Source organism: Anguilla anguilla, chromosome 17 (assembly GCF_013347855.1).
Source record: "Anguilla anguilla isolate fAngAng1 chromosome 17, fAngAng1.pri, whole genome shotgun sequence".
Classification (NCBI taxonomy): domain Eukaryota; kingdom Metazoa; phylum Chordata; class Actinopteri; order Anguilliformes; family Anguillidae; genus Anguilla; species Anguilla anguilla.
This window is the reverse complement of record NC_049217.1, coordinates 28,666,955-28,679,143: the sequence shown is the minus strand read 5'-3', so window position 1 is coordinate 28,679,143 and position 12,189 is coordinate 28,666,955. Positions and strand designations below refer to the sequence as shown.

Sequence of the window (12,189 nt, the reverse complement as noted above, 5' to 3'; positions counted from 1 at the left end):
AGTAAAAACTAAAAGCAGGCGACCTTCTCAGCTCGGAACGGACGCCCGGCCCACCCAGCTCTCCCGGTCCTGCAGCCAGGAGGCGGAGCCAATTAGTGGCATCGGCTGGCCGAGCTCACGGGCGGCAGAGACAGATGGCGGGACTTTTACTTCCTGACCCCCGGACCTTCCACCTCTGGTCCAGAGACACCGAGGGGCAGCTCACTGATTGAGCCTCACACTCTCAACTGGCCTAGAGTGTGACAGGAAGAGAGAGGAAGGATAGAGAGAGGAGAGACAGGGAGAGAAGGAAAGAGAGAGAACAAGAGATAGAGTGATGGAGAGGGAGAAGGAGTGACAGAGAGAGAGAAGGGGACATAGAGAGAGAAGGTAAAATAGAGAACAAGAGATAGAGAGAGGAGAAATAGAGAGAGAAGGAAAGACAGAGAGAGAAGGAGACGTAGAGAGAGAAGGAGAGATAGAGAGGACAGGCAGACAGGAGAGATAGAGAAGAAGCGGTAGAGAGAAGGAGAGATAGAGAGGAAGAAGGAGAGACAGGCAGAGGCAGAAGAAGCAGCGAAAATGATTGCTTCAAGCTTTATTGACTTCAGACATACATTTTATTCTCTTTAAAACCAGTTTACTGCAAAGTCATTTGGACTCAATAAAAGTGATGAAGTGTGTGATGTAGTTAAATGTTTGGAGGATGACAGTCCCCCCCCCCTCCCCCCCCCACACACACACACACACACATTTTTGGAAAGCAGAATAAAAGTCTATTTCATTTGCATTGATGATGTGGAGGTACTATTTTTAAAAACCTGCAGCCTAAGCCCTGATTCTAAACGACAGAGAAAATCAAACTTGCGGAACCAGATCAGAGTCCTCTCCAGAGTCAACGCGGCCCGGGAGCGGAGCGGAGCGGGAGTTACACCCGTGTGTGTGCGTGCGTGTGTGTGTGGAGTGTGTGTGAGTGTGTGTGAGTGCGTGTGTGTGTGTTTTTGTGTGTGTGTGTGTGCGAGTGTGAGTGTGTGTGTGTGTGTGTTTGCGTGTATGTGTGCGTGTGTGTATGTATGTGTGTGCGTGTATGTATGTGTGTGTGTGTGAGTCAGTGTGTGTACGTGTGTGTGTGTGTGTGTGTGTGTGTGTGCAGAGCAGAGTGTAACACGCGTTGTGAAGCATCAAACCGAACAGCAGCAATGAGAGAGCGAAGCCAACGGCTCACTGGCGTGCGCTAACTCCAGAAACGATCGCGGGGAAACCTTCCCCCAGCCATAAAGCATTAATAATTTGCTAGGCCAGAATCACCACGGCAACCTCAGGAGCAACATAGGAGGGGCCGTAAAAAATGCATAATTTAAACCGCGGTGGGGTCCACGGTTCTTAAAACGGACCCATAACACTGAATCACGTCCCACTCTGGGCGAGGGCGGGCCAAGCTGACAAGCTGCAGGCGCAGCAGGACTCCTGCGTATGGGGAACCAGGACATCGTCTAAACTGTTTAGAGTCAGCGCTGAAAACTTAAGATCGTAAAAACGATGAGAGCCCATCTTGGCTGATCAGATCGCCCCCACCATCTTGAGCAGAGGTAGGGAACGAGGGCCGTATCTACCCCCCGATTTGCCTGACGCCCCAGCTTTTACGCCATCTAATATTTTAGCTTGACAAGCGCGTTAATGGCAGCTGAAGACTTGTTCTTGTGTCCCTATATTAAACGTTTTACTGTGAGCTAATCTACGAGCGGACCAGTGTTGGCGCGTATGCAGCCAATCAGCTCATTTAGCCAGGGTAACTGGTGGAAACAAAAACAAAAAACCCTGCATACACACTGGGCCTCCAGGAATGGTACTGCCCACCCTCGATCTACAGCATATCTAACACAGTGTCAGGCCCGGCCTCGAGGATCTTTCTGGCCAATGAATGCGCTGGAAGACTGAGCTTCGCATCACCAAGCAGCGGAACACTACGAGCAGTGCGGCTGATCTGATAGGTGCAGAGGCCCAATTCCAATGGACCCGTTTAACACACTTGTCCAGAACACAACACAAATTAGATATTTTTTTAATTTTATATTATTTGTCGGGCATTTTCTGAAGCGGATCGATGCATGCTGAGCTTCTGCAGCCACCCCTTCCCTTCCATATATGGTGCCCCCCCCGCCCCCCACCCCCCGCCCCCCATAATAATCCTGCTAAATCCCTGCATTCAATTTTCCACACAAACAAATGGAAATAAAACAGAAAATAATGCAGGCTGGACTGAATCCATTAGGTATCCACTGATCTGTGCTGCATATATCCACCTGAAATATTACAATTCTAAAACCCACATTCTATCCTATCCTGTGTCCCACCAAACTGCCTCTCAATCTTTCAATTAGAGGAGTGGTTCTCAAAGTAGAAGGGGGGGGGGGGGCACAGTGAGGACTGAACTGTGAAGAGGAAAAAAAGTCAATTGGAAACACAAAATAAAATGGCAGCCAAGTGTAACCAAAGTTGTCAGGAGTGCTTCAAAATATTTCCTATTACCAAAGGGGAGCCCTACCTAAAAATGTTGTGAACCACCGACGAGCATCCTGTGAAGGGAACGTTTTAATCATCCAAAAAGGGAGAGTTTGTTTGTGTAAGCTTTTACAGATAAAATGACAGGTGGAAGCTATGATTCACCATCACACGTTAACCTGCAACGCCTTGAATAGTCATTTACAGAAACTCATTACAAAACTGTCAAACAAACACGTATATGTATATATTTTCATTAGTGTGTACTCACACACACACACACACACATAAAATCAGAAGCGTTACAGAGAGGTTTTGTCAACATTTAGTCAAGTGTTTATACAGTGCATAATAATTTGATCATTGCTTTGTGGATTTCCAGTCCTGTTATGAGTTATTTGCAGTATACTTAATCAACATAAAATACATGCTTGGTAGCTACACTGAAGAAACAGGCACAATCTAAATGCTAATCCACCACAGCTATGCCCAGGCAGAAAGCCAATGGAAAATATTTATGGTGAGCACAACTACCTGTCACTCACCGTAGAAGTATTTACAGTCCTGCTCGCACGCGCCTATATATTAATGCACACAAGTACATTTTTCATAATCATTTGACGATGAATCAACACTCCATGACACGACAGTATTAAATCCAGACTTCTGGCTTCTGTCAGCCAAGGGAGCATGAGATATAGACATGGAATTTCTTGGAAGGTGTAGAACAGCCTAAAAATATCGGTCCAACACTTTGGTTATAAATGAACAAAATCACAACGGCAAACGTGATAAAATCCTGGCATCAGTTAAGCAGAGATCTGTGGGACCTGCGAGTTTCAGACGTTCATCTTTTGATATTTTCTGAAGTAATTTATCTCACATAATTATAATACAAAAGCATTTTCTTAAAGAATTTCCTGATTGTGAGAAATGTCATCAAGAAAAATGTTCAAAAATGTCATTTTAAGCAAAACTTTACATGCATAAAAGATACTGAAACAAGAAGGGAATGCATATCAACAAAATGAGCTGCTTTTATAACAACTATAAAATGGATAGTTTACGGTCTGTTATTTATGTATATTTTCTCTGCATCAGAGAAAATTGCTCCATCAGATATTATAATGACCCATTCTAAGACAAACTGCCTCGAAACGAAAACATTTTCCTGCTAGAAAATGGTCTCTCCGTCTAATTGTTCTTGTGTGCAGTGACGGATGAAGTTCTCTCCGCAGAAGGAAAACTTTGAGCCAAATATATCCACGAGCTGACCGATTTTCTGCACCTCACCTGCTATCAGAACACTGTTAAAAATGTGGAATCGCGCTTTTTCAAACTGTCAAAACGATCGCACCTGCACGGACGACTACGGCGAGTTTGTGCAGCCCACGGAGCAGACGCAGAGTTTAAAATGGCTGCCGTGAAGGTCAAAGCGCTTCGCCTTCAGTGAGTCGCAGTTTTTGAGTGAGTAATTTCGCTTCCGTGGCCTACAGTTTGGGAAGCACCGCTCTGCGTGGTTTCAGAGTTTCGCAATGACAGGTCCTGTTGCAGAGCACCTACAGAAGAGATCTCCGCGTAGCTCACATTTAAAAGCCCAGCCTCTTTTAGAGGACGCTTGGTACTCGCTGACGTGCAATGACGATAGCCCATCAACTGAAATTCCCATTAAAATCCAAGCGGTAATCTCCTCTAATTATCAAAAGGCCAACGAGCCGTTCAGCACTGACGTTACAGATGGAGCGTTTTTTTTTTTTTTTCCTGGAGGAAACTCGAGTCCCGTTTTTTCGCGTTCGACCAACAGAGAAAAACACCTGCGGAGGCGTCGCTAGGCTTCGACTGAGAAGATTCTGCATTCTGCACACAGAAGGTGTTTTTCTGGAACGTTCAGCAAAGCCCTTTATCAAACCCCCCTTTATCAAACCCCCAACCACATGTGGGGGGGGGGGGGGGGGGGGGGGGGGGGGAGGGGGGCAGTGTGCCTGGCCTCCCCAGGAGCACTCCAGTCATTTCATCCTTATGAAGGATTTGGAAACATATACCTGTGAGGATATGGACTGGGAGGGGGGAGGGGGGGTGGTGAATGGCACACGATAATGGATATATACCGTGCCCTTTAAAGTGCCCTTTCCTTTGTGGAGACAAGTGACTGCGGTAGCTGCTTGAGTGAAAACCATACACACACACACACGCACACGCACACATACACACACATACACATACACATACACATACGCACACACACATACATACATCACCCCCCCCCCCCCAAAAAAAAACAAAACACTATTACAGCAATAGAAAAGGAGTCCCTGTAAGCCCTATGGCCTGGAGCCAAGGCGTTTTATAAGGCCCTGTAATCATGCAGTAGGCTATAGCTGCTGCCCAGCCTGTGACAGGAGCATGCTGGAGCTGTCCGTGGTGCTGAAGCTCTCCCAGGTAGCTGCAATACCTGGGGTGCTGAAGGGACAGCGCACCATCACCTTTCCTGGCACCACAACACACAGATCAACCAACACATTGAGATCAACCTACACACACAGATCCACCTACACACTGAGATTAACCAACACATAGAGATCCACCAACACACTGAGATTAACCAACACACAGATATGATCCATGTACACACAGAGATCCACCAACAAACACAGATCCACCTACACACAGATATGATCCACCTACACACAGATCCACTTACACACACAGGTGATCCACCTGCACAAACAGATCCACTTCTGCACAGAGATCCACCCACACACAGAGATCAGTCTACGCACAAAGATTCACCTACACACTGAGATCAACCAACACACAGAGATCCACCCACACACAGAGATCCACCCACACACAAAGATCCACCCACACACAGAGATCCACCCACACACAGAGATCAGTCTACGTAGGAATATCAGCAGCGCAGCATCGCGCAGACAACGCGGTCGCTCCGGCCGACGCGCTCTTACCGCGGCGGATGCTTTGGTCTTGCGATGGCGCCCCCTGGGGGAGGAGTTGACGTCCTCGTGCACGCGATCCAGGAGCCACAGCAGGAACTCCAGAGCGTCCTGCTGCGAGTTCCCCCGGAACTGAGCGCTGCATTTGGACACAGTGTTCTGAGGGGGGAAACATGAAGACACACACACAATAAGGCCCACATTCAGTCTGACTGTGGACACAGTGTTCTGCACAGGAAACCAAAAGACACACACATATACACACACACACACACACTAAGGCCCACATCCAGTCTGACTGTGGACACAATGTTCTGCACAGGAAACCAGAAGACACACACACACACACACTAAGGCCCACATTCAATCTGACTAAGAAAACTTTTTTTTTTTTTTTTAAACCTACGCCCTCAAAATGGAACACCTGTGGATCAGCAGGTAGCGGAGAGAGCTGATCACCCTACCGAAGAGCATCTTAGCGGGAATGCTGATCGCTCTGTGGAAGAGCATCTTAGCGGGAATGCTGATCGCTCTGTGGAAGTTTACAGTAGTTTACTGAGAATTCTGATGCTGAGCATCCCTCTCTCTCTAAACCCTCCCCGTCTATCCAGTAAAAGCCAGGCCACGGGCACAGGCTAGGCCAGGCAGTGTTAATGCACCAGAGCAGGGGCTGAATATCAGCTGGTTCTGCAGAGACAGGCTGCTGCTTCTGTCTGTCTGCCTGTCTGTCTGTCTGTTTGTCTGTCTATCTGTCTGTCTGCCTGCCTGTCAGTCTGCCTGCCTGCCAGCCTGCCTGTCTGTCTGTCTGTCTGTCTGTCTGTCTGCCAGCCTGTCCGTCTGTCTGTCCGTCCAAACCCACACACACAACTCTGCCTGAGACAGCAGAGTTACAGGAAGTTGCGTGGTGGTGCTGTGATGGAACGGCTCGATTAGGACAGTGGTGGCACCTCTGTTGATGGAATCCTGTCTCCGGAGTCTTTGGCCTGTATTCAAATGTTTGTCCTTAACTCTTAGGCCGAGATTTAATCAATGTTTGTCCTTAACATTGACTCAGAAATAAATGCAAATATCGGATTTAAATTTCTTTAATTTCACAAACGTGGTTTGTGAAGAAAAGAGAATAATTGCAATTAATTATGAGTTACCATGATACGTGGTACAATGGCCAGTTCTTCATAAAAACAATTTGACACCAATTGTTAAAATTAGCTTTCTTCGCGCTGAACAGGACCCCCCCCCCCCCCCCCCCCCGCCTCCATAAATCCACAAATTTCAAGCACAAACAAGAAACAAGACCAAAGGTCATACAGTAATCGCACGGAAAACTTCCATTGTTGATTTCTTTATGGAGTGGCCCCTATAAACTATCACGTTTTAACCGACGGCGAGGGATTGGGGAAGGGAGCCTTCGTCAGTCCCCCGGCCCTGTCGCGAGCCCGCTGATATGCAGCCCCATCCGTCACCGTGGCGACCGCACCACAGGCCTGACACCAGACACTGAGGAAATTAACAGCCTCATAAGAGCCGGGGGGAAAAAAAAGAAACAAGATTTAACACCGCTTCAGGTTCCCGTGACTCAGCTTTTCACGGAGAAAGACTTCCAAGAAAACTCTGCGTGTCTGCGTGAGATAAATTAAGAGATAAATTAAGAGACAAAAAAAATTAGGATGTGTAGGATACTCATTCACCACATTGGGAGTATAAAAGGGGAAAAAAACTACAGTTTAAAACTATGAGTGTGAAACTGTGCCAAGATTTTTAGTGTTTATCTACATTTCAAAGTTTGTTAGCACAGTAGATCTGGTTTTGTCATAAGAATGAAGCGCAAATCCTATAAACATTTCGCTATGTTTCTCTTTTTCAGCCAGCTAATTTAAAATCACAAGGCAAGCACTGACGCCATTGATTATTAGTTTTTATTTGAGAGGTTGTATCCTACAAAAGTGAAACTTCAAAGAAAAAATGCCATGATTTACACTCCAGTCATCTTTGAAATACGCGGTTCTATATGTTAATGCACGCAGGAGTTCTCCGTTATGGATTTCCAGCACTTACCATGGCTCGACCACATATGCGCGCAATACGGCTAAAAACCCGATCATCGATCACACGCCACCCATAAAGCATTTTGTCATATTTTGATTCACTCCCCCTGTGAGCGTTTACTGCCCCTGTTGTGTTGCTACGGGCAAATCCATTCAACTCGGGTCCTTTGGAACGGTCCCGACTGACTGCGATTGCAACAGCCACTTCCTTTAAAAACAAACTCTCGGTCGAAACCTGGAGGCGGTTCTTAAGAGGATATTAAACACAGGGAATGTCTTTGGCCGGACACACTGAGCATTTAGCCTTGCTGGCGCAGGAGGACTGTGACTTGGCGCTCACTTTGATCGTCCAACTAACACTCGTCTAACCGAGCTTCATTTTTTAAAATATTTATCTAGGTTTTTTTTTTTTTTTTCAGTCTGGAAAGCTTCAAGTTATGTTCAGGCTCCAGACAGACACACATGGTGCGCTTTCGCAGAGCTTTCAGACGGAAAACATTTTCGGATGGCGAGACTCAGTAGTATCGTCCAAGGCAGACTTGGGACTTGATCGTGGCACAAATCAGGACGTCCAAACACTTGTGTACACAGAGGCGGCAGACACGCTCCAGTCTTTTTGTGTCAGTCTTTGCTTTTGCAAATAACTTGGTGTTGAGTCTGGGCTCCTGGACTTCCAAAATCCCAAAGCCAACGCAATGCAGTCTGTCTGCCGAACAAGCCAAAAAAAAACCCTAGTTTACATGAAACACCCTCAAACATGATCATGTAGTCAAAAGCCAGAAATTCTTTGGTTTATTACAACATCACAGCAAAAAGCCCAAATATGCTGATTTCTCCTTGGGATCAAGCCCACCTTGCCACTTTAACCTGACGGGGAAGCCTATGAGTAGTAAAAGTCGTAAGAAAGCTCCTTAAATAATTATAGAGAAGAACACACAAATAAAAATTTCATTTGTTGAACTGTAGTACTGTATGGAGTCTTACAAATGAGAATTACGTTGTAGCGACTGATATGTATTTCTACATGACTACAACTACACTGTGGTTTCCCGGCCATGTAATGCACACAAATGATTCCTCTTTGGTCTGTGACGTCAGCCATTTTCTTTAAAAAAAAAAAACTGCACATTTGCTGTTACGACAAATGGTACACAGGATGCAAACAGTTTTGTGTCTTTGGTAGTTGTTCCTTTAAGGAAAAATGAAAGAACTATAATGCAAATGGTTTATAAATCTTCTCATGATTTCACTAAATGAGAGATTTATTTATGGTCGTGTTTCAGGTTGTTGAAGACCAGACCCCTCGCAACATGATTGATTTGTTTTACTTCTATGGTACTGCTCACGTGACATGAATCATGTTCATTCATCATAATGGGAAATTGCTAAGACTACGGTTAAATCAGCTTATACACCGCGTGCATTCAGCAAAGTCAGCGAAGATGCTAAATAAGATGGGATCTCAAGACCTCAGATTTTTCTGGGCTATATAAACACTAACAAGATCTTTGCAATCCATGAATGAATGTCTTGAGATAGGAAAAATAAAATTAAAAAAAAAATACTCAGAGAAAAAAAAATCCAAAAATCTAGCTGTGCCTTGCTCTGTCCCTTCACACGCAGTTGCGCTGTTGATTTTAATCTCACAACGGCGTCTCAAAATACCTCCCGTTTAGTCCCCGCGGCTAAACTCGGACAATTGCAGCGGTGTAAATTAAGGACAATCTCTGAGCTGGAAAAAAAACTAGCTCCCATACATTCATCAAATAGCCCCTGCAAGAAGAAACGCTTTGAGCATGAGAAATTACATACCCTCTCACTGCCTGGCATTACCCAGATGCCTCCTTACATACCCTCTCACTGCCTGGCATTACCCAGGTGCCCCCCTTACATACCCTCTCACTGCCTGGCATTACCCAGGTGCCCCCCTTACATACCCCCTCACTGCCTGGCATTACCCAGGTGCCACTTTACATATCCCCTCACTGCCTGGCATTACCCAGGTGCCCCCCTTACATACCATCTCAGTGCCTGGCATTACCCTACATATCCCCTTACTGCCTGGCATTACCCGGCTTTGTAGCATTGTCTAGCCATGAAATACACTATCTTTGCCTTTCCAAGATACAGTCCTGGTAGACCGCATCCTCTGTGTTGCCATTTTATCACCGTCAATTTCTCTGACGCTAGAGCAGCAAACTCCTCACGTGCAGCCACTTAAAGCGCTTCGATCAATTAAAGTAATCAATGGTGTGATCCCTAAGACGCCCGCAGGTAAACAATTGCTCCGGTTCTGCTCACACTTTCTGCTACACACGTTCACTTCATCTGACTATCCATAGCGGTTTCCTTATTTTTCCCCCAATTTCTCGACTTTATTCTCCCGGAGTAGGAATGCCCAGTTGCATATCCAAGCTCATTAACGGTTTCCTGCGCGATCGAGTTGGGAAACTCAGGCAAGCGCGTGCCCTCCTGCGACGCGCGCCACCACAGTTCCTTGTGAAGTGCCCCGCGCCTTACCTTGAACTCTACTGACAGCTGCGGCGTGTACTCTAGCGTCCAAAGAGCCCTCACCAAGGAGGCGAGCTGCTCCGTCACTTCCCCCCTAACGTATTGCGCGTCTTCACTTAAAATCCCGTTAGCCCTCTTAATGAAATCTGATTTGTATAGCTCCAGACCAAGATATTCCGCAAAAAGATCCGTATTGCTCAGGCACTGGATCACTGCATTCATGAAACAGGTGTTGCCATGGTTTTTCAAGCCGAGAACCCCCGGGGTTTTTTCCCCATAGCAACAAGGCAGTCTTTCTTTAATAGATCCGTGGGAAGACAGTGTGAGACTCTTTTTTATTATGCGATCCCTGGCAACCTGTATATCCCCTTTGAGATTTCCTGAGCTGGCAGTGAACTTGCAAGGTGTGCTGTCTCGGAACCCGCCGTCGTCATCTTCGGCGTCAGGCAGGTCGACGTCTTTGAAGTGAGTCAAAGTGCCAAAAGTTTTAAAAATCTTATTCACAAGACTTCCCATCGACTTCAGCGATTTCCTTCGGAAAAGCTTCCTCGGTTTCTGTTTGTTTTCTCTGCGTTTTGTTTTGGCTTTAGTTGGTTGTTTTTTCGCTTTCTCTTCTTTTACTTCCATGATGAAATGTCCAGACGAACGACAAGGAAAATGTAGCTATCTCTCCGTGTGTTCAAGTTTCTCACAGTAAAACCGTAATCCGGCTACAAGAGCGAACAATGCAGTGGCACAGTCGCGATGCCAAGGCACAGAAAGGCATTTAGAAACACAACACTGATGTCCCTTAGACATAATTTAGCGTGCTCCAAGTGTGCGCTTGCTGTCAGGGACACCGACGTAGCTACAAGGAAGGTGGGTTGATGTCAGTTTCATGTGGTCAGGGTTCGGTGCTCTGTACACGTCCTGCTATTAATACCTCTAGCTGTTATAGCACATCGGTTATGCGGCTCTCTCGCCACTTCAAGCGACTGTGTGTTCCTGCTTTCTGGGTCTCGCGCGCGGCTCTGCCCTCCCGCTTAGAATCTTATTAGCCCGCTTTCGTCCGAGAAGATAGCTCTTCATTGACAGAGCCGAAGGCGACGCAGACGGACGGCGTAGCTGGTCCTTATTTCACAGTATTTTACAACATAAAGCATATTGTGCGATATCATCAATTTCAACTGTTACATTGTTAACTTTGCATAATTAAAATATTAAAATGCATTTTTAATTCGAATGAGCCACTAGCAATGAGTAGCCTACTTTCACATCGTGCGGTGCTGTTGTTAGAAATACCGTATCACGACTGAGATCTAAAAGAGACCCGTTTGCCTACAAGGAAGGAAGTAGAACGCTGGGTTTGTTGTACGTTCGCCTGGAAACAGCTATCCAAATATTCGGTCAAAGTAGTGACTTTTGTTTCAAGGTTTAATTTAAAAAAAACAATTCAATAAAGATCAGGACAAAAGTGCAGTCACATAGGGTACTGGCAGAGGCAAACGACCGAAGATAGTATATCGCGATTTAACTCTTCCTGGAACTGACACGAAGGAGGCAGTGATTTTACCCAGTTAGACCTCTGAGTCAGACCCAGGCATCGATGGATCCTTTTGGAGGTGGGGGGACTTTTGGTTCACAGTGCAGTGTCCTGTGTGTTAAGTAAGGCTATACAGTTTATCAGTGACCATAACGTAATTACCACGTGAAATTTACATTTAAAAACACAATTAAAACAAATATAGCCTCAAATCCGTAGTTACTGTTATGTCTTTTAACAAGCCGGTTCTAAATGACAGCTGGAATCGGATATTGTATTTTATTGTCAGGCATTTTAGCAATGTTCGTGTCCAGAGCAACTTATTTAAATACAAGTTAACCCATGCAATCCTTACCTGTTAATTGGTGCTATTGTCTTACTCATTTGCATATCGACTGTGGGTATCCGGAGCAGTTAAAAGAAAATGGCGTGCCAATAAATTAGTCAATGTTTAAGGTGGTCTCCTGAACATTCATTACCAGACACTAAAGTGTGACGGTTGAAAGAACAATACAGTCCGCCCAGCTGGATATTTACCGGAGAAATTCGAGTCTAGTATATTGCTCAGGAGTACAATAGCAGTATTCCAAGTCCTGCCATCTAACAAAAAATAATGTCAAGCCACTTAATAGGCAGTAGGGCCGCCGTTTGCGGCCAGTACGGCCTGCACGTGCCG

The 12,189-nt window shown here is 45.8% G+C and overlaps 1 protein-coding gene across 1 annotated transcript in view; it reads right to left on the bottom strand.

Annotated features, from left to right (window-relative positions):
• LOC118216078 (ubiquitin carboxyl-terminal hydrolase 43-like) overlaps positions 1 to 11,882 on the bottom strand; it is a 55,748-nt gene extending 43,866 nt beyond the window's left edge. The window contains 2 exon segments of the mRNA XM_035397097.1: positions 5,448 to 5,594; positions 10,001 to 11,882. Of these exon segments, the coding sequence (XP_035252988.1) occupies positions 5,448 to 5,594; positions 10,001 to 10,618 (765 nt within the window). The 5' untranslated portion in view covers positions 10,619 to 11,882.
• Between the last annotated feature and the right edge of the window lie 307 nt (positions 11,883 to 12,189).